At 42.8% G+C, this 23,010-nt stretch overlaps 1 protein-coding gene across 1 annotated transcript; it reads right to left on the bottom strand.

Annotated features, from left to right (window-relative positions):
• Positions 1 to 249: 249 nt before the first annotated feature.
• LOC135547251 (exosomal polycystin-1-interacting protein-like) lies at positions 250 to 15,772 on the bottom strand. Its single transcript, XM_064976051.1, has 4 exons — positions 15,566 to 15,772; positions 8,469 to 8,546; positions 6,286 to 6,426; positions 250 to 4,606 (listed from the first exon to the last, which is right to left on the bottom strand). Exons 2-4 carry the CDS (start codon positions 8,496 to 8,498, stop codon positions 3,812 to 3,814), a joined length of 966 nt encoding a protein of 321 aa, XP_064832123.1. The 5' UTR covers positions 8,499 to 8,546; positions 15,566 to 15,772; the 3' UTR covers positions 250 to 3,811.
• Between the last annotated feature and the right edge of the window lie 7,238 nt (positions 15,773 to 23,010).

The following is a 23,010-nucleotide window of genomic DNA, read 5'->3' as shown; positions in this document are numbered from 1 at the left end:
GGGTACATGAGACCATAGGCCTACTGGTAAAATGGTAAAATGCACGAGGAGGTACTTCAGGGGTATTCTGGGCAGAGCAACATTTAGTTGGTGGTACAGTAAACGAAAAAGGTTGGGAACCACTTGTGTAGGCTAATACTGCACTGTATCTGTGAGCTGTTGGCTCGAGTCCATGTGCCAATACCAGAGTGGGCACACGCTATATAATGCAAACATTTTCATCAGTTGAAAAAATGTCCTGGAAACACATTTAACTTGCATTTTTTATTCGGTATATGGGAATTTAACTGCAAAATTTAGTTTTATGTGCACTGCATCATCACTTTTATCTGCAAGTCAATTTGATGGAAACACATCTTGTTTTCATGCGGAGTTTAGAATATTCACATTAAAATGTGTTGCCAATTGGATGGAAACCTAGCTAGTGTAGTCATGTTTGTCAAATATGTACGTTGAAAACACAATGTGTATCATAACAACTTATTTTTGTTTGTAGGGCATCATCTATGAAATCTCATTTGAAAATGTTGATCCACAACGTGAAAATCCACGTGTGAAATATTATCACATTTAAAACACATGGTTTCACGTGTGAAAATCCACATAACGTGAAGTGTTCCAAAAACACATGATTTCACATGTGCCGAACATATGGAAATGTCACATGTGAAATCATGGGATTTCCCACATGTTAAGTCATGTGGTTTTTCCGTAAGAGGCAGAGGGTTAGAGCAAGGAGCAACACATTTTTGATGACCTAGCCTGAATGTTTAATCCACAGGTAATGGTTTTCAGAGGTGTCTATTCATACATTCCCCAGATGGGAAAGACTAATGCCAGATTTCTGGCTGTACAGAGTGAGCCTGTGCTTGAGAGATTATAGCGGAAATACAGATTCCAACATCAACAGTCATTAGTGAGTGCTCACGTCCCAAATGGCACCCTATTCCCTATATAGTGCCCTACTTTTGACCAGGACCCATAGGGTTACAATATGTAGATGAGAAAAGAATATGCACACACTATGCATGTACAGAGCATTCAAGTATTCAAACCCCTTGACTTTTCCACATTTTGTTATGTTACAGCCTTGTTCTAAAATGGATTAAATCGTTTTTCCCTCATCAATCTGCACACTTTACCCCATAATGACATAGCAAAAAAAAGATTGTAGAGGTATTCAGACCCTTTACTCAGTACTTTGTTGAAGCACCTTTGGCAGCGATTACAGCCTCAAGTCTTCTTGGGTATGACGCTACAAGCTTGGCACACCTTTATTTGGGGAGTTTCTTCCATTCTTCTCTGCAGATCCTCTCAAGCTCTGTCAGGGTGGATGGGGAGCATCGCTGCACAGCTATTTTGAGGTCTCTCCAGAGATGTTAGATTGGGTTCAAGTCAGGGCTCTGGCTGGGCCACTCGAATACATTCAGAGACGTCCCGAAGCCACTCCTGCGTTGTATTGGCTGTGTAATTAGGGACGGTATCCTGTTAGAAGGTGAACCTTCACCCCAGTCTGAGGTCCTAAACGCTCTGGAGCAGGTTTTCATCAAGGATCTCTCTGTACTTTGATCCGTTCATCTTTCCCTCAATCCTGACTAATCTCCCAGTCCCTGCCGTTGAAAAACATCCCCACAGCATGATGCTGCCACGACCATGCTTCACCGTAGGGATGGTGCCAGGTTTCCTACAGACATAATGCTTGGCATTCAGGCCAAAGAGTTCAATCTTGGTTTCATAAGACCAGAGAATCTTGTTTCTCATGGTCTGAGAATCTTTGAGTGCCTTTAGGCAAACTCCCAAGTGGGCTGTCATGTACCTTTTACTGAGGAGTGTCTTCCGTCTGGCCACTCTAACATAAAGGTCTGATTGGTAGAGTGCTGCAGATATGATTGTCCTTCTGGAAGGTTCTCCCATCTCCACAGAGGAACTCTGGAGCTCTGTCAGAGTGACCATCGGGTTCTTGGTCACCTCCCTGACTGTTCAGTTGGCCTAGGAGGAGTCTTGGTGGTTCCAAACTCCTTCCATTTAAGAATGATGGAGGCCACTGTGTTCGGGACCTTCAATGCGGCAGACATTTTTTGGTACCCTTCCCCAGATCTGTGCCTCGACACCATCCTGTCTCGGAGCTCTACGGACAATTCCGTCGACATCATGGCTTGGTTTTTGCTCTGACATGCACTGTCAACTGTGGGACCTTATATAGACAGATGTGTGACTTTCCAAATCATGTCCAATCAATTGAGTTTACCACAGGTGGACTCAATCAAGTTGTAGAAACTTCTCAGGAATGATCAATGGAAACAGTATGCACCTGTGCTCAATTTCGAGTCTCATAGCATAGGGTCTGAATACTTATGTAAATATAAGAAATAAGGTATTTGTGGTTTTTATTTTAAAATACATTTTCACAAAAAAATGTTTTTAATTTCTCATTATGGGTGTGTAGATTGATGAGGGAAAAATAATTTAATACATTTTCAAATAAGGCTGTAATGTAGCAAAATGTTGGAAAGGTGAAAGGGTCTGAATTCTTTCCGAATGCACTGTACACATGCACACATCGCGTAGACACACACATTCATATGCACGCATGCACACACTCAGAGACTCTGGATGATCTACAGAACAGAAGTGTTGGCTGCAGTCTTTGTTTGTGAGAGTGGTTTTAGATGAATTGAATGTTTACGTCTCTCTCAGGATGTGAGATGGAAATAAAGACCAGATTGGTGCCATTCGTTTTCTGAGTGTAGAACTTCTTTTTGAGTTCCTAACACCTCTTTGCATGCTCCTTTTTTTTACACCATGAGTACAATTTATTAACCCTTACTAGGCTGGTCTATAGTAGGTCCCTGGTCAAGGTACTACAGTAAATATACATGGTCATTCTAGAACAGGAGTGGGCAAACTACATTCAATCCGGCGGGAGGTTTGAGTATTTTTTTTACAAACTTTTGATGGGGGAATTATTATTTAGTGAAAAAAATAATGTGCATCCCTCTGTTGAATTTCAAAATCCCAATGTGGCCCTCGAGCCAAAAAGTTTGCTCATCCCTGTTCTAGAACATGAGCCGAAGAACACATTGTCGAACATAGAGATGAGAACACTCCATTCCAAGGTTGTTCCAGGACAACTCTGAATTCTAGAACACCAGAAACAGAGTGATGTAATCAATCCAGCATGGGCGGACCAATCTCCAGATCAAACCAGTCCAAAACGCTTTTAGCTTCATCAAGAATAAAACCCCAACCAAGTCCAGCTTAAGTAGGTGGATTCAGAACTGTACAGTCACGAAGAGTGAAGTCCATCGCCTGACGATCCAACAAGGTTCTAATCAGACTGGCCCATTTATAAGGCAGCCATCGTAACCGGTTTCAAAACAACATGTTTTAATAGGCCATCTGCACGCAATAACCGAGAGAAAAGAGCAGCTGGAAAATTTAACTGTCAGCAGCAGGTCTACAAGCTCTGTCAGTTTGTAGAGCAGCAGACGGATGCCATCGTTGTCTTACTCTCACCTAACCGGACCTCTCCCTTTCTCTTGCAGTGATATTGAAATATGACTCCATCTTCTTCTCAGAGATGGTTGTGTTTTCTTGTCCAGAGTCCTCTTGAGGACAGACAATAGTGTTTGTTTTTTCCTGCACTGTAGAAATGCACCATATAGACACACATTGAAAAGTAGCACAGCTCTCTGCACATCAAGCCCATTCAGTAACATCTGGGTGGATGGAGCTCTTGTAGGCACCTGTGTCATCCATCCAGCCCAGTCTAGTTTCCACAGATCTAGCTCTGAGCTCAGAGTCTACAGGTCTAGTATATGAAGGTGAGGAGGCAGTCCTGTTGGGGCTCCGAGGGCTGATCCAGGGCGGTGGAGGGGTGTAGGGGCAGGTGGGGGAAGTATTGGAAGAGGGTGGACATGGGAGTGGCACTCACACTGTAGGCCTTCAGGGACGACAACCCATTTAGCACTGACACATCCAGGATGGATACATGGAGAACGGAGGAGGGGGAGGCGGGGTCAGTGGAGGAGAGGTACCCCATCCCCTCCATATCCCTACTCCTAGAGGAGATGGTGAGGACCTGCTCCAGGTGTGAAGCATCCTGGGCAGCACTGTGGACCCTCAGCCTACGGAGGCCAAACAGGGCCAGGTACTGGTTGGGGATGGCCAGGGTGCCAGTGCCACAGAACGACAGGCGGAGGTCGAGCACCACGCTGCCATTCAGCAGCTCTGTGAGAACCCAGGGCTCTCTGAGCCACACAGTCAGTCCGCCCTGCTCCCTCAGGCCACCGGGGGTCAGCTTGGAGCGCAGCACAGTGTGGCAGCTGCACAGCAGGTTGGCCAGCGCCTCGTCACAGTCCTGGATGTGGGCGGAGCAGCTGCAGTTCCGCAGGCTGTTGCTGTTGTCGGTGCTGTCAAAGAGCAGGGTGCTGTTGCCGGGGCCTGTGGTCAGGGTGACAGTTGAGGGGAGGAGTAGAACCCACAGAGTCCACAGCAACAGGGCATGGGGACAGCGCCAAGAGGAAGCCCTGTTTAGAAACATCTCCAAGGCAACCAGTTGGACTACATCTTCACTGAGTGGATATCCTGAAGGTTGTATGCAAATCTGCATGATAGGAGAGAAAGTTATGTAAGCACATGTTTTTAAGGAGCTTCGGGTGTATACAAGGTTGAAATCACAACGTAGACACCAAGACCAATTTATAAACAAAGCTAAATTGAAAGTAAGACAAATCATACCAGTGGGAAAAATGAGTCAGATTGCTCTCTGCCTCTTTGTCACAAAGAACACACAATTATACAGACACTCACTTGCTCATAATAGCACATGATCCATAGCTGTTCTGTCCTACAGTAACCTAGCTGCTACTGATTAACATCTCCAGTTTATTGGTTTAAGGGCTGTGAAAGACAGCCAGCTGAATTCAGTCTGGCTACCGCAGACGCAATTGAGCCACTTATTTTTTTGCTCCACTACTTTATTAGGGCGAGGTCCTTCCAGGCCCTGGGCTACTGCAGATGGCATTTGGCTGTCTATAAAAGTGCCTGCGCCGCGCTGCGGTAAAGGCTGTGGCCAGCCACATTAAAACTGTCAGGAAAAATAAAACACTGCCCCTTTCTTTCCCCATTGAGGAGAGAAGGAAAAGTGGGATGAATAAGCCATCTTGACTTCAGGAAGCAAGGACTTTCCGATGCTGTGATTGGCATCACGGTTGGACATAATGTACATAGATGGGAGAAAAGAAGGATTGATCTGGTCACAAAATACCCTTTTTATTTTTCTCTTATATAAACTGCGTATAGCGTTTATCAAGGTTTCAGTTGCTAAAACAGTGCCATATTCAGACTATATTTTCCCTCTAACTTAAGAGGGTATATTTGTTTGAAAACCCAGCCTAGCAGAGGATTGGCTATGCCGATCCCAATCCTCGTCTTAGCATCAACAGGTTATATCCATCACACAGCACAAAACAATTCTCAGTCTTTAGACAGAATATGCCACTGGCCTTAAATCTAAACTAAAACCTCAGCAGCTGTGGCTTCATACAACACGGTGTAAACTTACTACCATTCTGTGCTAAGTGTCTGACTGCTTCTAAATCCCTCTGCCTGCAGCCACTGTATCCTTCAGTCACCTGACCCCTGCTAAGTACACAGAACCACAGCCCAGTCTGCATTACCGGAGCCCAAGCTCTAATAGACTACGGTTCCCTTCCTCCTCCAGACCACAGCCCTGACTCACAGGTCTGCAATACTCTTTAGCCTATGCAGCGCTATAACTTCCTGTTTAGACATCTCCCTCCTTATTTCCACTCCGTTACTGTCCAAGTCTCACTCATCTCTCTCTCCCGAGTTATTCTCCCTCTGCCCTACTGTCTTCTTCTCTCTCTCCCTCCTTTCCTCATTTCCCTCCCTTTGCCGCAGGCTCCAGCTGCAGGGCCGGATGCTGAAGGAGAGGGAGGGCGGGAGGGAGGGAGGGAGGGAAGGTGGCTGCTGTTCCAGACAGCTATGAGGAGAGGCACAGAGCATTCCTCTGACATCATGTTCCACATGCGGCCGCAAGCAGGCACCCAATTCCCCCCTCTCCCCCTCTCTCTCCCCCTTTCTCTGCCTCTCCAAATCCTCTCTCCTTTTCCCTCCAAATCCAATCTCCTTCTCTCTCGTTTTCTATGTCTGTTATGTATACACACATGCGCACACAGACATAAGGCAGGCACTTTAACAGATTCCCGTATGATAAATGACTCAAGATGTGGCTTGACTATTAAATGTATGGCTACTTACAGGGATGGCGCTGGCGGTGGTCAGGGAGGCATGTTGTCGTCCTCTCTGCTTCTCAGATGTTAGCCTTTTAGCTCTGCTCCTGACGCAGCAACTTAGCCTTCCACATCTGCTGGGAGACACGCTGGAACTCCGCACCCCTGTCTAGCAGACGCAAGGGTGAGAAACGGTCAGCCCGAGAGAGAAGCAGAGAGAAGGGGGGGGGGGACAAAGAGCAGGGGGAGAAAAAGAGGAGAGGAGAAAGAAAGATAGAGAACACGGGATACCACGGACAGTCTTCAGTGATGGACATGACAGACACAAATTCTCTGCCCATTTTCTCCCCATGTCACTCGCTTTCACTCCCTCCCTTATTTCCTCCCTCTCTCTCTCCTCCTCTTCTTCCAACTGCACCTTCCTCTCCATGTCAGTAATGTATCTCAAGCTTCCACCTGCAGTTAGAATATGGTACTACTAAAAACATTTTTATCACGCCAATTCAGACTAATCGAGACCTCTTAAATGATTAAAATAGCATATCTATCCAATCTGTTATCTGACACCCATACATTTAATCTGAAATGTTTTCAACTAATACAAGCTGCAAAAAAAGGAGACAATCTAGCCAATGTGCATTACGTTCTTGTCCTTTGAAAAGCTATGTAGACTTGGATTTTAAACAGGAGTCTGTTGGCCTGTGACAGGGTAACGGAAGTACACAGTGGTCTCGTCACGTCATACACTAGAGGGAGAAGACCCATGGACACATGGCCTGATGGTCCTCATTAATACTACTACCGTTACTGAGTGTGTTTGTGTATGTGTTCCAACTAGTACATAAAACACATTCTTTCCCAGAGAAACACACATGCATATGTAAAAGAAAAACACCAACCAAAAAAACAGGCGCACAATAAATATAATTATACTCATACTGTATCTCTTTGAATCAACAGCTGATACACAGCAAAAATACCCTGTGTTAAATTAACACTCAAAGTGTGGACTTGAATAGACACTGAAGAGTGTATTTTTTTTTTACTAGGCAAGTTATTTAAGAGCAAATTCTTATTTACAGGGGCAGAATGACAGATTGTCAGCTCGGAATATTGATACAGCTACCTTTCGGTTACTGGCCTAACACTAGGCTACCTGCCGCCCCGAATTAACACACTGCTAAGTGTAAAGCTTGATTTCCATATTTCCCAGAGTGCTTTGCCATTCAAGTGAGTTGTAGAGTTACCACCTATGATTGATTTTGTTAATGACAGAGACATGGTTGTTTCATTTATCTATTTTCAGTCCTATGGGCATCACTGAGTGAGATCCTAAGTGGATATGTCATCGTTAATATTTTATTATTTAAAGGTCCTGAACAGTCATTCTGAAAATGTGTTTTTCTTTCACGGCTAACTACCAGCAGTGTTGTAGTAAAAACAGCTCAAGAAAATGTGGTGATCCACAAAATAACTCAAACAACATTGAAATTGCATGTCTCTTGTGATGCGGTTCACAGCAGCACTGAAGGATATGTTGACTTGACAACTGCTTCTACGATGTTGGTTCCAAGGCGGTACTTATTTAAATTAGGTAAGATAATATCAAGTTACCATTGGTCTATTAAAATGAGAGTTGGGATGATGTCACCTTGTCCCCTTAATAATGAATTCAAGTTTGACATGGGGAAGGTACCAGTAAATTTATGATCAAACTTTATCAATGCAGAAGCAACAGTCAATTTTCATACTTTAGTCATCACACTTTGATCTGGTTTCATCCAAATATCATTCAAACATGATTTTGACTGTTCATCTTGACCTTTAACAATGTTCCAGTGTCTATACAGGTCCACACTTTTCGTTCATTTAACACTGGAGAATTTGCTGTGAGACGGAAGCAGGAAACTACTAACATTGTGAAACTGAGGTGTGAAAAGAATGCAGACATGAAAAAAATATTTATGTCGGTAACAGCAAAGGTCAAACAAACTACAATATAACTACCCACCTCTCCTGTTTGTCTAGGAATGTTGTGACATAGGGGCTCATGGGTAAATCTCAACGTCCCACAGGCTTGTTCCACACTGAACAGATACATCATTATAAAGCACCATGCATGATTTGTACCATTCAAACCCTCTCAGTCATGACTCACTCACCAAAGCACACTAATACACTGTTTACTGACTAATATGTTAGCATGTTTACCTCATTGAGAGTAGAGGCACATTCATTCATTCATGTTTGTGTGGCGCCGTTGTTGCTAGCAACCAAGAAAACTGTCCACTGCAGGGATGACAAAACAGATGGAAAGTTAGGCTTTTCCACCGAGGGCCAGTGCTTGAGTGAGATTACTTCCTGCTTGCGTGGTTCCAGTAAGTGTCTGGGCGAGAGAGGAGACGAGATGCCAACGTGGTTGCCAGGACAGTGGAACACACTGCGACCCTGCCTGCCATATAAAAAAGCCTATGGGTGGATTGCTGGGCCTATCCAAAACATACACACACAATCCCAAGGCCTAGTGGGTGATGTGGCTGGATGCGCCAATTTCTTTTTTAAATGATATTATTTTATATCCTATTTATATCCTAATCCTTGATATCCTTTGTCTGTGCTTATGGACTGTCCTCTTCAATTCAAACCATCAGTTTTAAATGGGGTTCAAGTCTGGAGACTGATATGGGCATGGCAAAATGTTGATTTTGTGGTCAATTAGGACCCAAATGGACCCCTAGATGTCTTTTGGTAGATAACATAAAATCCTTGAAGATAGCACAATTCTGGTAATTTACTGGAAAACTTGAGTTTCCAGTAATATATCCCCCTTTTGAAACCCTAGTTCTGCTGAGCCATGTAATGTCATGTATTGTGTAATGTCATGTCATGTATGTGGTACTACTTAAGTCGTTTTTTTGGGGTATCTGTACTTTACTTGACTAATTATATTTTTGGCAAGTTTAACATTTACGTCACTACATTCCTAAAGAAAATAATGTACTTTTTACTCCCCACATTTTCCCTCACACCCTAAAGTACTCATTACATTTTGAATAATTAGCAGGACAGGAAAATGGTCCACTTCACGCACTTATCAAGAGAATACGCGGTCATCTCTACTGCCTCTGATCTGGCGTACTCACTAAACACAAATGCATTGTTTGTAAATTATGTCTGAGTGTTGGAGTGTGCCCCTGGCTATCCATACATTTTAAAAACGAAGGACACACATCCCTCTTTTCAGTTCGCTGCAGCTAGTGACTGAAATGAGCTGCAAAAAACACTAACTGAACAGTTTTATCTCCTTCGGTTCGTTAAAAAACTCAATCATGGACACTTCCTGACAGTTGTGGCTGCTTCGCATGATGTATTGTCGTCTCTACCTTCTTGCCCTTTGTGCTGTTGTCTGTGCCCAATAGTGTTTGTACCATGTTTTGTGCTGCTACCATGTTGTGCTGCTGCCATGTTGTGTAGCTACCATGTAGTTGTCAACTTGTGTTGCTACCATGCTGTGTTGTCATGTGTTGCTGCCATGCTCTGTTGTTGTCTACTCTGTATGTAGTGTTGTAGTATCTCTCTGGTTGTGATGTGTGTATTGTTTATTTGATTTGGAATCCTAGCCCCAGTCCAGGAGGCCTTTTGCCTTTTTGTAGGCCGTCTTTGTAAATAAGAATTAGTTCTTAACTGACAAAATGAAGGTTTAAAAATGAATACAATAAAAATTGTGCCATCTGCTTTGCTTAAAATAAGAAAATTGAAATGATTTATACTTTAACTTTTGATACTTAAATGTATTTGATCAATTACATTTACTTTGATACTTGAGTATATTTAGAACCAACTTTTAGACTTTTACTCAAGTAGTATTTTACTGGGTAACTTTTACTTGATTTGATTTTCCTTGAGTAACTTTCTATTAACGTATCTATACTTTTACTCAGGAATGAAAATTGGGTACTTTTACCACCACTGCATGTAGGTCACCGTCTTATCCATCTCTTACTGTAAATGTCATATTCTGACTTGATGGTCACATTCATAGTGGGCACTATTCCATTTTCATAAATGTAAGGGTACTACTTGGGTGGCAGGTAGCCTAGTGGTTAGAGTGTTGGGACAGTACCTGAAAGGTTGCTGGATCGAATCCCCAAGCGGATGAGTTAAATATTTTTTCTGCCCCTGAACAAGGTAGTTAGCTGTACCCTGGTAGGCTGTCATTGTAAATAAGAATTTGTTCTTAACTGACTTGCCTAGTTAAATAAATAAAAAATCAATATCATAAAAAAAATGGTAAACAAAAGGTCAAAATGAGTCGTGATCAGAAAATGTTTTGTCAAGGGCGTGTGTGTAGGTAGCTGGACCTGCAAGATCTGTTACGGATAATCAGGGGCGTAGGAGCGACTGACATTGTGGCACTCTGGTACAGTCCAATCAGTCTTAGGGCCATGGCCATTTATACTATACTGAATAGCAGTGTTACTGTGGATATATTCAAGTAAACAACCATTGTGTACTCTCTGCTACTGTATGATAAATTTCCTTGTATTTTTATCACTTCCCCTATGGCAGGTTGTTACTACTGCTGCTCTACATGCTGTATGGTCTTCTTATGGCTGGGGGGCAGTATTGAGTAGCTTGGATGAATAAGGTGCCCAAAGTAAACTGCCTGCTCCTCAGTCTCAGTTGCTAATTTTTATTTATTTATTTTACCTTTATTTAACCAGTCAGTTAAGAACAAATTCTTATTTTCAATGACGGCCTAGAAACAGTGGGTTAACTGCCTGTTCAGGGGCAGAACGACAGATTTGTACCTTGTCAGCTCGGGGGTTTGAACTCGCAACCTTCCGGTTGCTAGTCCAACGCTCTAACCATTAGGCTACCCTGCCACTGCATATTATTAGTATTGGATAGAAAACACTCTGACGTTTCTAAAACTGTTTAAATTATGTCTGTGAGTATAACAGAACTCATATGGCAGGCAAAACCCTGAGGAGAAATCAAAACAGGAAGTGAGAAATCTGAGGCTGGAATGTACTCAACAGTTTCCATTGAAATCCGCTTGAGATATGAATGAGGTTGCACTTTCTATGGCTTCCACTAGATGTCAACCGTCTATAGAAATTTGAATGAGGCTTCTACTGTGTTGTGGGACTGAATGACAGCAGAATGAATCAGGTGTCTGGCAGTCAGCCATTTTCTGGTCATGTGCATTGCACATGATAGCGACCTGTGTTCCATGGCTCCTGAAAACACAAAGGAATACTCCAGTTGGAACCTTATTGAAGATTAATGTTAAAAACATCCTAATGATTGATTCTGTACTTAGTTTGAAATATTTCTTTGACATGTAATATAACTTTTTGAAGTTTTTGTCCAACGTAACGCTGACCAGAACGGATATGTATACCAAACGAGCTAACAAAAGTAGCTAATTGGACATAAATAACGGACATTATTGAACAAATCAAGCATTTATTGTGGACCTGGGATTCCTTGGAGTGCATTCTGATGAAGATCTTCAAAGGTAAGGGAATATTTAGCATGTAACTTATGGTTTATGTTGACTACAACATGGCGGCTATTTTGACTTGATTGTTCTGAGCGCCGTCTCAGGTTATTACATGGTTTGCTTTTTCAGTACTTTTTTAAAAATCTGACACAGCAGTTGCATTAAGGACAGGCATATCTATAATTCCATGTGTATAACTTGTATTATCATCTACATTTATGATGAGTATTTCTGTTGAATCTATGTGGCTATGCAAAATCACTGGATGTTTTTGGAACTAGTGAATGTAACGCGCCAATGTAAACTCAGATTTTTTTATATAAATATGAACTTTATCAAACAAAACATACATGTATTGTGTAACATGAAGTCCTATGAGTGTCATCTGATGAGGATCATCAAAGGTTAGTGATTCATTTTATCTCTATTTGTGGTTTTTATGACTCCTCTCTTTGGCTGGAAAATTGGCTGTGTTTTATTGTGACGGTGCTGACCTAACATAATCGTTTGTGGTGCTTTCACCGTAAATCCTATTTGAAATCGGACACTGTGGTGGGATTAACAACAAGAATACCTTTTAAAACGGTATAAGATACATGTATGTTTGAGGAATTTTAATTATGAGATTTCTGTTGTTTTGAGTTTGGCGCCCTGCACTTTCAGTGGCTGTTGTCATATCATCCCGTTAACGGGATTGCAGCCCAAAGAGGTTTTAAAACGTGACAGAATATTTTCTACTTATAATACAGTTATTAAATTGCAATAATAACCAGCAACATACACAGTTAAAAAATGTCAAACTGAAATTAATCAATCTCCACTGTTATCTTAAATAAAATATCATGGCTGCCTCTCTCCTGAAGTTAAGGCATGCAATGCACCTTCTAGATCAAGGGTGTGTGACGACCCTCAAACTCTGTCTGCCGAATTCTTTCTCTTTGCTCTGGTTTTCCTTAATAGGATGTCGGTGGGCGGAGCTGGGAGGGTCGTCAGCGAAATGGGACACACCTGGGCCAGGGTGTAAATACACCGTTTCCCCATAAATATACCTTTTCCCCATTCATTGAGGAGACTCTCTCCATGCAGACACACTGTTTAGTTGTGGCGGTTTTGGTTCTTTACTTCGGCTGTTTGCTTTGGCACCTTTCAACACCCCTCATTATTACATCTATGCAAGCAACCAGTCACTTACACCACTGACTACGTACACTGTTGTTAATTGTATATTATGTACTTTAGTTAATAAATATATTTTTGTTATTCCTTATCTCTACGTTGTCTCCCTTTTTTGTTACGGGCTTCCAGCTGGTTTGTGACAGGTTTCAAACTTATTCCACGGAGGGCCTACTGTCTGCTGGTTTTTATTATTTTAAAAAATAATCTGAAATGTCTTGAGACAAAGTATTCAAACCCTTTATGGCAAGCCTAAATAAATTCAGGAGTAACAATTAACTTAGGTCACTTAACTTGCATGGACTTTTGAATGACTACCTCATCTCTGTACCCCACACATACAATTATCTGTGAGGTCCCTCAGTCTAGCAAACACAGATTCAACCACGAAGACCAGGGAGGTTTTCAATCCATCACAAAGAAGGGTGCCTGTTGGTCGATATTTTTTTCTCCATATATATATATATATATATTTTTTTTTTACCAGTACCTGTTACCTTCAGACAAGTCCCGTGACACTTGTCGTGACACATTCGTTTGTAGCCCAAACGGTATGGATGCTACAAACAGAAGTTACACACTGGTGTGTCAATCGACTCTCGGGGGATAAAAACAATGTGCATTTTCCCACCAGAGATGTTTCTATTAAATTGCTGTGATGCAGATAAGGCTGTGTGTGAAGACATAGTACAAATAACAATACCTTTTGATATTAAATTCCTATGTACTGAATAAAAAATACAAGTTACATGGTTTTCCATCGCATTTTCAAAATTACTAATGGTTTTCTCACAAAAAAAATGATTTGCGTTATATTGCGTGTGTCCACTATGGTATTGGCACGTGTGTTCTAGCCAACGGAGGTATCTGCACGCTGTTGGCTAGAGCGCACGTATAGCCTACATGATGAGATTATTATTATGGAGAAAAGAGCAAGATTATCATGACACCAGAATAAGACCATCAGAAAGGAGCATCAAGCTCATCACCGTGCACTTTCACCACCCTGTGAAGTTAATCATCATTTATTTAATCTGTAGCCTAATAAACGGCATGCTTTCCCGACGAGTCATAGTGGGAGGACCACACAACATGTCAGCGTGTGACTCCAAGTTTACTTCAATATGAAGGTTATTATATTAACATTTGCTCATAAAAGCGTTTCCTCCATTTCTTGCAAAATACATTTTACAGACTCAAAAAGAACCCACCTTTTTCTAGCATATTTTGTTTTGCCAACGTTTGGAAAGATAACCAAAAAAGGTTCTGTCAGACCTGTCATGTCATTTTTTTATCCGACATATACTTTACTCGCATAAAAAGGTTGGATGGAAACCTGGTTAGTGACTGACATAAGAGAAAAACTGCTGATGCACAACCACATTTCACAATTTCACCTTGTGTATTCTACTTTTCTAACTTAACAGTAAATTGAGACCCTGACTGACTTCCTAAGAAAACAAAAGAAAAAAAGCATGTTTCCACTCTGGTGGAACGGGCTTCCTTATTCTATATAGTTTCTATTTTACTTTAGCATTTAGCATTTTTTTAAATGTCTTTTCCTGCATGTCAATGTTGGTAAAGGATTGTTTTGAAGACTGCTATCCCACCACACCGTTGCTCTCACGTACTGACCATGACCAGAGCATACAAAGAGCTAACAGCCCACACTCAATCTGGTCTAGAGACACTCATAAACTTCTGCTTAATTATTTCCTAAAGTCTACCACATTCCAGACAGTGTGTGAGGGGCTGGCAGCGCTGGCTGACACTCATCCACTTACCCAGCTAATTCTAAAATGGAACATTTTCCTGTTTGGTGTGTACTATATGTTATTATTAGGGCCCTTTGTTTTGGACAATCTTGTCACATGACCTAGATTTTATCCTTTATTTAAAGCTTTTTCATCAAACTGTCCCATTTTAATTTTATGTTAGATGGTCCAGCACCATCCTCAGACAATTACTTTCATTTCATTTTTCATGGGTGGTAACTCTAAAATTCACTCGAAAGGCAAGGCACTCTGGGAAATATTTTAATACAGTTTTACACTGAGCAGTGTATTAATTTAACACTGGTTCCAATGTGTATATGGTCCTACTGTTTCATTGGAGAATATTCTGTGCTTTCTTCTCTCTTCTTTATCTCTATCGATCTGTACTCTGCCTCTCTTTCTCCACCTCCCCTCTATCACCAACTCTCTCCCTCCTCTCTGGGTCATTTTTAGGCAGGTGGTGCGTCCCATCAGTTGTAGAAAATTAAGAGGTCGTTGTCAGCAACAAAATGTGACGGTGTTCTACTGTGGGGGTAGGTTTTTTTTGTTCTCCCCTTCCCTGGAAAGGTGAACAGTAAGACACAGTTACTGGAACTAAAACAAAAATAGTTCTAGAAATGAGTCATGCCTATCTGACACACACCCACCAGAAAAAACACAAATAACAAATACAGACCCACCCACTAGGCACAGGCATCAATTCAATGTCTATTCCACATTTGTTCAACAAAATTGAATTGAAATTCTATCTCTGCGTTGTTGGGAAGGGCCCGTAAGTAAGTATTTAATTCAATGTTAGTCTAACCTGTTGTTTACGAAGCATGGAACAAATAACATTTTATTTGACTTACCTATTTGTTAATGAGAAGTCTTCAGCTTTCCATTCTTTCTCTCTTTCCCTGCTCCCTTATTCTTTCTCTTTCTTTTCAACCTTTCTCTCTCCTTCTCTTTGTCTTTAAGTTGTCTGTATGATCTCCCTTTCACTGAGTCCACTTCTTCTATCCCTTGGGTATTCTGCTTCAAATGTGCAACGATCCGGGTTGGAATGTTCGAGTCTCTCTCACTGAGTCCAGTCCTCTCACCCACCCCTCTCCCCGTTCCCAGTGTACCCATAGCAACCCCTACCAAAGCCACTGGCCAGCCTGTTTCATTATTTAACCAGCGGGACAAGGGCTCCCTTTCTGCAGGCTCCCACTGAACTATTAATTAGTGTGTATGTGTGTTAAAAGTAGACAAGGTATGGAAATGTGAATCTGGACGATCAAAACTAAGTGTATGTGTGTCTCCCTCAGTATACTTTCTAAGTACACAGGAGTGTGTGTGTGCTGTCCGTTGGGTTCTAAAGCAAACAGAAGACCAAGTGGGTCTGGGCCAGCCACTGGGCCTGAGTGTGGCAAAGCGGGCTATAGGCTTCAAACAGTGGAAAGAAACACAAAGACCTCCCTCTCTCTGTCCCCTTCTCTCTCTCTCTGTCAGTCTTCCTCTCCTTCCCTTGGAATCTACGTCCTCTGGGTTCACACTCTCTGCATATCTATGGCCTCTCCCGCACAAACCTATTGGTCCCTGTCAGAAATCCAATGGGTGAAACGGGGACCGCTGAGAATTCTTTTTCTACCCTTGATCGACCCCAGTTAATACATGACTTTCCTTTGGAGTGCCTGACTTCAGGAATTTCAACCCATCGGTGGTTTTCTTCCAGTACACATGATTTGATAAATGTTATTTGTTTAACTTTAACTGACGTTGGAGAAATATGTGAACATAAAATATCAAGCAGATAGATCTGTGGACCTGGCAACTGAATCCAGCCTTTAAAAGAGACAAAATGGCAAATTGAGACCAGTAGCGTTAATACAAACACACAACATTACTGAATAAAGACATATAGAAAGGAAAGGGCATCCTGTGTAGAGGCTCCTAGCGGTTCCCTGGTGTCTACCTGGAGGGGTGTGGCCATCAGCGTTCTGACTGGCTCTGTACTACAGGACCCAGGGGTCAAAGGTCAACAGGCTGTGTAACTCAGCACAGTCTGAGGCCCACGTTAACCAAAACCTGGAGCCAGTGGACTAGGGTATCTGCTAGGGGTCCGGAACAGATTGACATGAGGAATAGCTTCGCTGCCCTGGTGCCTGATCTACCGCCGCCTTCATCGTTGGGACTGCCTGTGCCTGCAACGGCTGTGCTGACTCCAACTACGCTGACTCCAGTAGAGGCTTCATGGTCGAGTTCGGCTTCTTTCCCACTCTCTGGATCTGATGGGGCTCTGCCTGCTGTGGGAGGTCTGGACCTAACGGGGCTATACCTGCTGTGGGAGGTCTGGACCTAACGGGGCTCTGCCTGCTGTGGGAGGTCTGGACCTAACGGGGCTCTGCCTGCTGTGGGAGGTCTGGAACTAACGAGGCTCTGCATGCTGTGGGAGGTCTGGACCTAACGGGGCTCTGCCTGCTGTGGGAGGCCTGGACCTAACGGGGCTCTGCCTGCTGTGGGAGGTCTGGACCTAACGGGGCTCTGCCTGCTGTGGGAGGTCTGGACCTAACGGGGCTCTGCCTGCTGTGGGAGGTCTGGACCTAACGGGGCTCTGCCTGCTGTGGGAGGTCTGGACCTAACGGGGCTCTGCCTGCTGTGGGAGGTCTGGACCTAACGGGGCTCTGCCTGCTGTGTGAGGTCTGGACCTAACGGGGCTCTGCCTGCTGTGTGAGGTCTGGACCTAACGGGGCTCTGCCTGCTGTGGGAGGTCTGGACCTAACGGGGCTCTGCCTGCTGTGGGAGGTCTGGACCTAACGGGGCTCTGCCTGCTGTGGGAGGTCTGGACCTAACGGGGCTCTGCCTGCTGTGGGAGGTCTGGACCTAACGGGGCTTTGCCTGCTGTGGGAGGTCTGGACCTAACGGGGCTTTGCCTGCTGTGGGAGGTCTGGACCTAACGAGGCTCTGCCTGCTGTGGGAGGTTTGGACCTAACGCCGGGAGCTGCGGGCGTATGCTATCTTGCTTCTCGTGGGCCTGTGCATTCTACTCACACGTACATATGGATTTTGTAATGTAGATATGTGACAGTTGAGTGGTGGCCTGAGGTGTTGTGAAAAGTGTTATGAAATGTATAACTGCTTTGCTGTTGCTGAGAGAGAGAGAGAGAGCGAGAGGGAACGAGAGAGAGAGAGGGGGAAAGAGAGAGAGAGAGGGTGAGTGAGAGAGAGAGGGTGAGAGAGAGAGAGAGAGAGGGTAAGAGAGAGAGAGAGAGGGAAAGAGAGAGAGAGAGGGAAAGAGAGCGAGAGAGCGAGAGAGAGCGAGAGAGAGTGAGAGAGAGTGTTAAATACATTCAAGGAAGTTACATAACCTGTCTGGAAATGACTGTAAACTGGTCCAACTAATCCAGATGATTGGTACCAATAGCTATTTTGCACAAGTCAGACCTAATTTAGTTTTGAGTCACATGATGTCATGTAGGTAGCTGTCTTATTTCGCTCTTACCATAAAGTTCATATTCTGCCTTCATGGTTCCATTCATCATGGGAACAATTGAACTATTTGTGATCGTAAGGGTACTAATAGTCATCAGACAAATGTTTGTCAAGGGCGTGTGTGCAGGAAGACGGAGCTGTAAAATCATCATGGGTATTCGATTTCATCATGGGTATTCGGTCCAGACCTCCCACAGCAGGCAGAGCCCCGTTAGGTCCAGACCTCCCACAGCAGGAAGAGCCCCATCGATTTAGACAAATACTGGAGTATTTCTGGATTATTTCCCAATTTCTAGGAAACAAACATCTGTTATTTTTTCAATCTGTTGGTACCGTACAGCAGACTTCCTTATTCTAGTTTCTAACCTACTTCTGCAAACATTTTTTGACGTTTTCCTGCACGTCAATGTTGGTCAATTATTGTTTTAGAAAACTTCTATCTTCCAGTCTACCACACTGTAGCTCTAACCTACTGACCACACTCAAAAAAATGATGGGCTAATAACAACCCAATTTGGTCAGTTAAGATCACCACTTTATTTAAGAATGTGAAATGTCAGAATAATAATAGAGAGAATTATTTATTTCAGTTGTTATTTCTTTCATCACATTCCCAGTGGATCAGAAGTTGACATACACTCAATGAGTATTTGGTAGCATTGCCTTTAAATTGTTGAACTTCGGTCAAACGTTTCGGGTCCCCTTCCACAAGCTTCCCACAATAAATTGGGTGAATTTTGGCCCATTCCTGCCAACAGAGCTGGTGTAACTGAGTCAGGCTTGTAGGCCTCCTTGCTCGCACACACGTTTTCAGTTCTGCCCACAAATCTTGTATAGGATTGAGGTCAGGGCTTTGGTATGGCCACTCCAATACCTTGACTTTGTTGTCCTTAAGCCATTTTGACACAACTTTGGAAGTATGCTTGGGGTCATAGTGAAGTAAAAAATTACACTTTGGATGGTGTATCAATACACCCAGTCACTACAAAGATATAGGCTCCATTCTTAGCAGTTACTGGACAGGGAGGGAACTGCTCAGGGATTTCACTATGAGACCAATGGTGACTTTAAAACAGTTACAGAGTTGAATGTCTGTGATGAGAGACCATTGAGGATGAATCAACAACACTATAGTTACTCCATAATACTAACCTAATTGACAGAGCGAAAAGACGGAAGCTTTTACAAAATAGAAATATTCCAAAACATGCATCCTAATTTCAACAAGGCACTAAAGTAATACTGCAAAAACTGTGGCAAAGCAATACATTTTTTGTCCTGAATAGTTCCACAAGGACTAGGGAGTTTTTCAGGACACAAAATGTACGGAATGGAGCTACAGTACACAATAAAGACACCCTTATGAAAAATGTAGTTTACTTCTTAAAGTAACTTTTTTTAAAGTAGATCAAGGGGCCTCCCGGGTGTCGCAGTGGTCTAGGGCACTGCATCGCAATGCTAGCTGTGCCACCAGAAACTCTGGGTTTGCGCCCAGACTCTGTCGCAGCCGGCCCGCGACCGGGAGGTCCTTGGGGCGACGCACAATTGGATTGGCGTCATCCGGGTTAGGGAGGGTTTGGCCGGTAGGGATATCCTTGTCTCATAGCGCACCAGCGAATCCTGTGGTGGGCCGGGCGCAGTGCACGCGAACCAAGGTCGCCAGGTCCACGGTGTTTCCCTCCGACAAATTGATGTGGCTGGAATCCGTGTTGGATGCGCGCTGTGTTAAGAAGCAGTGCGGCTTGGTTGGGTTGTGTTTTGGAGGACGCATGGCTTTCGACCTTCGTCTCTCCGAGCCCGTACGGGAATTGTAGCGATGAGACAAGATAGTAATTACTAACAATTGGACACCACGAAATTGGGGAGAAAAGTGGGTAAAAAAAAGTAGATCACTACATCCAAAATACTTTGTGATAAATTATCATATCTAATTCTGAAATGCCAGACTACACATTTCAAGAACAGATCTCACTGGAGTCAGATGTTAAGGAAGGTCAAGGAACACATCACACTTGTTTTTATCTCTATAGCTCAAATGAACAGTGAGACCCATCACAGGAGATAATTCATGTAAAATCAGTTAAATTAAAAATTGCATTTCTAATGGGCGTACTATGGCGGAGGGAGGTTAGTGACCAAACATGAAGTGGTTTTAGATGTACAGATTTGAAGAATCTCAAAAATAAAGTAATTTAATGTAAAACGACAGGGCCTTTTTGTTTGCAGTGTAGTGAGCAGGGAACCACCAGCATGACTCAACCAACTCTATAAGCCAGAAGTATGAACGGTGAGGCAGGAAAGTCCCAGGCTTGTGTAGGTCTGTACATGAATATGCACTGCCCATAATAGTATTTTTTGGGGAGTCTCCACCAAACTTGTCATCTCTGTTGGGCCAATTTTTATTCCATGCATCACAGAGAAATTTCTCCAATTTATATAAATGGAGTTCAGTTTGAACTCTTGCCTTTTATGTTTGGAAAGTTCTTGCAGTAGTTTTATTAACATACCTGGAGGAGCAAACAGTCATGTGTTCGCTTCAAATTGTAAACGCCCATCAACCCAGTAAAAACCTGCATCTATTGGCAACCAGATGTAACAAACAAAGTGTTGCATGTTCTTACTTATGGAAAAGTGTATGACCACCCAGACCCTTCTTATTAAAACAGCCCACCCCCCTGTTCAAAACTGTTTAACTATTGTCTTTCTCTCTCTTTGAGTCAACTACTCACATTTTATACACTGCAGTGCTAGCTAGCTTTAGCCTATGCTTTCAGTACTAGATTCATTCTCAGATCCTTTGATTGGGTGGACAACATGTCAGTTCATGCTGCAAGAGCTCTGAAAGGCTGGATGACGTCCTCCGGAAGTTGTCATAATTACTATGTAATTCTATGGAAGGGGGTGAGAACCATGACCCTCCTAGGTTTTGTATTGAAGTCAGTGTACCAAGAGGAGGACAGAAGCTAGCAGTCCTCTGGCTACACCATGGTGCTACCCTACAGAGTGCTGCTGAGGCTACTGTAGACCCTCTGCAAAATAGTGTGTTTTAATCCGTGGTGGAAAAAGGAACCAATTGTCATACTTGAGTAAAAGTTAAATGATACCTTAATAGAAAATGACTCATGGAAAAGTGAGTCACGCAGTAAAACCTTACTTGAGTAAAAGTCTAAAGGTATTTGATTTTAAATATACTTAAGTGTCAAAAGTAAATGCAATTGCTAAAACATACTTAAATATCAAAAGTAAAAGTTGAAATAATTTCAAATGTCTTACAGTTGAAGTCGGAAGTTTACATACACTTAGGTTAAAGTGGGGGTAATTTCCAGATAAGGGGGGTTTCTTAAGAGAAGCCAGCAGCCATTTTAGGGCTCGGTCTTAAAATGTGTTGTGTGGTTACTACTTATCTTGATGTGTGTGAATTAGGCAATTTTTCTCTCCTGCTAAGCATTCAAAATGTGAAAAGTACTTTTGGGTGTCAGGGAAAATGTATGGAGTAAAAAGTACACTATTTTCTTTAGGAATGTAGTGAAGTAAAAGGAAAAGTTGTCAAAAATATAAATAGTAAAGTACAGATACCCCCAAAAACGACTTAAGTGGTACTTTCAAGCATTTTACATTTTACTTACTTTACACCACTAGTTTTAATCAATTGTTTGGTGTCGTGATTATATCTAGAATAGTTTTATTTGAAAACAGACAACTTTTTAAATGTTTTACAATTTTAATTTGCATGAAATTCACTGAGGAGGATTGTCCTCCCTTTCATCCTCTGAGGAGCCTCCACTGGGCAGGTCATAAGATGAGGAAAACTACTGACCCCAGGTATTATTCTGCACTTGCATTGAACTGAATTTAGTATTTTTCATCATCAATATGGCGTTATCATGATAAAACTGATTGACTATTTTTTTCCCCGTTTTCTTTTCCCTCCCCAATTGGTAGTTACTGTCTTGTCTCATCACTGCAACTCCCGTACGGACTCGTGAGAGGCGAGGGTCGAGAGCCATGCGTCCTCCAAAACATAACCCAACCAAGCAGCACTGCTTCTTAACACAATGCACATCCAATCTGGAAGCCAGGCACACCAATGTGTTGGAGGAAACGCCGTACACCTGGCGACCTGGTCAGCGTGCACTGCGCCAAGACAAGGATATCCCTGCTGGCCAAACTCTCCCTAACATGGACAACGCTGGGACAATTGTGCGCCGCCCCATGGGCCTCCTGGTCACGGCCGGCTGCGACAGAGCCTGGGCTTGAACCCAGAATCTCTGGTGGTGTGATGCAGTGTCTTAGACCATTGTGACACCCAGGAGGCCCTGATTGACTTTTTATGGGGAAAATGTTGAAGTAGAATATTATGATCATCTTGTTGTACATGATGTATATTTAGATATTGTTTTATATTTTCCTCAGAATGTATGTGTCTCGTGTGCTTTATATTAATAAACTATTCAATTTGTGAAGTTACTCAGATGTTACATACTTTGTTTTGCATCAGTATACCTGGTAATATTGCATACTGTGTGCTGTGTGTAATTTAAGCAGTGTATTTGTTGGTGTGTACACACCATTGTGCTTTTCTAACAAGAGTTGATGGAACACCATCAGGGAACACTTGTAAAGTATCTTTATGAAAATGAAATATACAAATCAACCTCTTAGATGGTACTACTGCTATGGACACAAACAAGTCAGAAAGCATGCCATTTCGACACAAGATTTTTTGGGGGGTTCAGGTTTGTTTCTACTACTTATCCTCACTGTTTCACTTGGATTATATTTCTACACCACTTTAGGTTTGGCTCAGAGTGAATACTGAGCAGTGACTTACTGAACAGCC

This window comes from Oncorhynchus masou, chromosome 10, assembly GCF_036934945.1.
Source record: "Oncorhynchus masou masou isolate Uvic2021 chromosome 10, UVic_Omas_1.1, whole genome shotgun sequence".
Taxonomy (NCBI): domain Eukaryota; kingdom Metazoa; phylum Chordata; class Actinopteri; order Salmoniformes; family Salmonidae; genus Oncorhynchus; species Oncorhynchus masou.
The sequence above is the reverse complement of the archived record's forward strand: the minus strand, read 5'-3'. Positions and strand labels throughout refer to the sequence as shown.

Coding starts and splice junctions, on each gene's coding strand:
- LOC135547251 (XM_064976051.1), bottom strand. CDS start 8,498: ATGAATGAATGTGCCTCTACTCTCAATGAG. Junction 6,427..8,468: donor GTGCCTCTACTCTCAATGAG/GTAAACATGCTA, acceptor TGCGTCTGCTAG/ACAGGGGTGCGGAGTTCCAG. Junction 4,607..6,285: donor CCACCGCCAGCGCCATCCCT/GTAAGTAGCCAT, acceptor CCTATCATGCAG/ATTTGCATACAACCTTCAGG.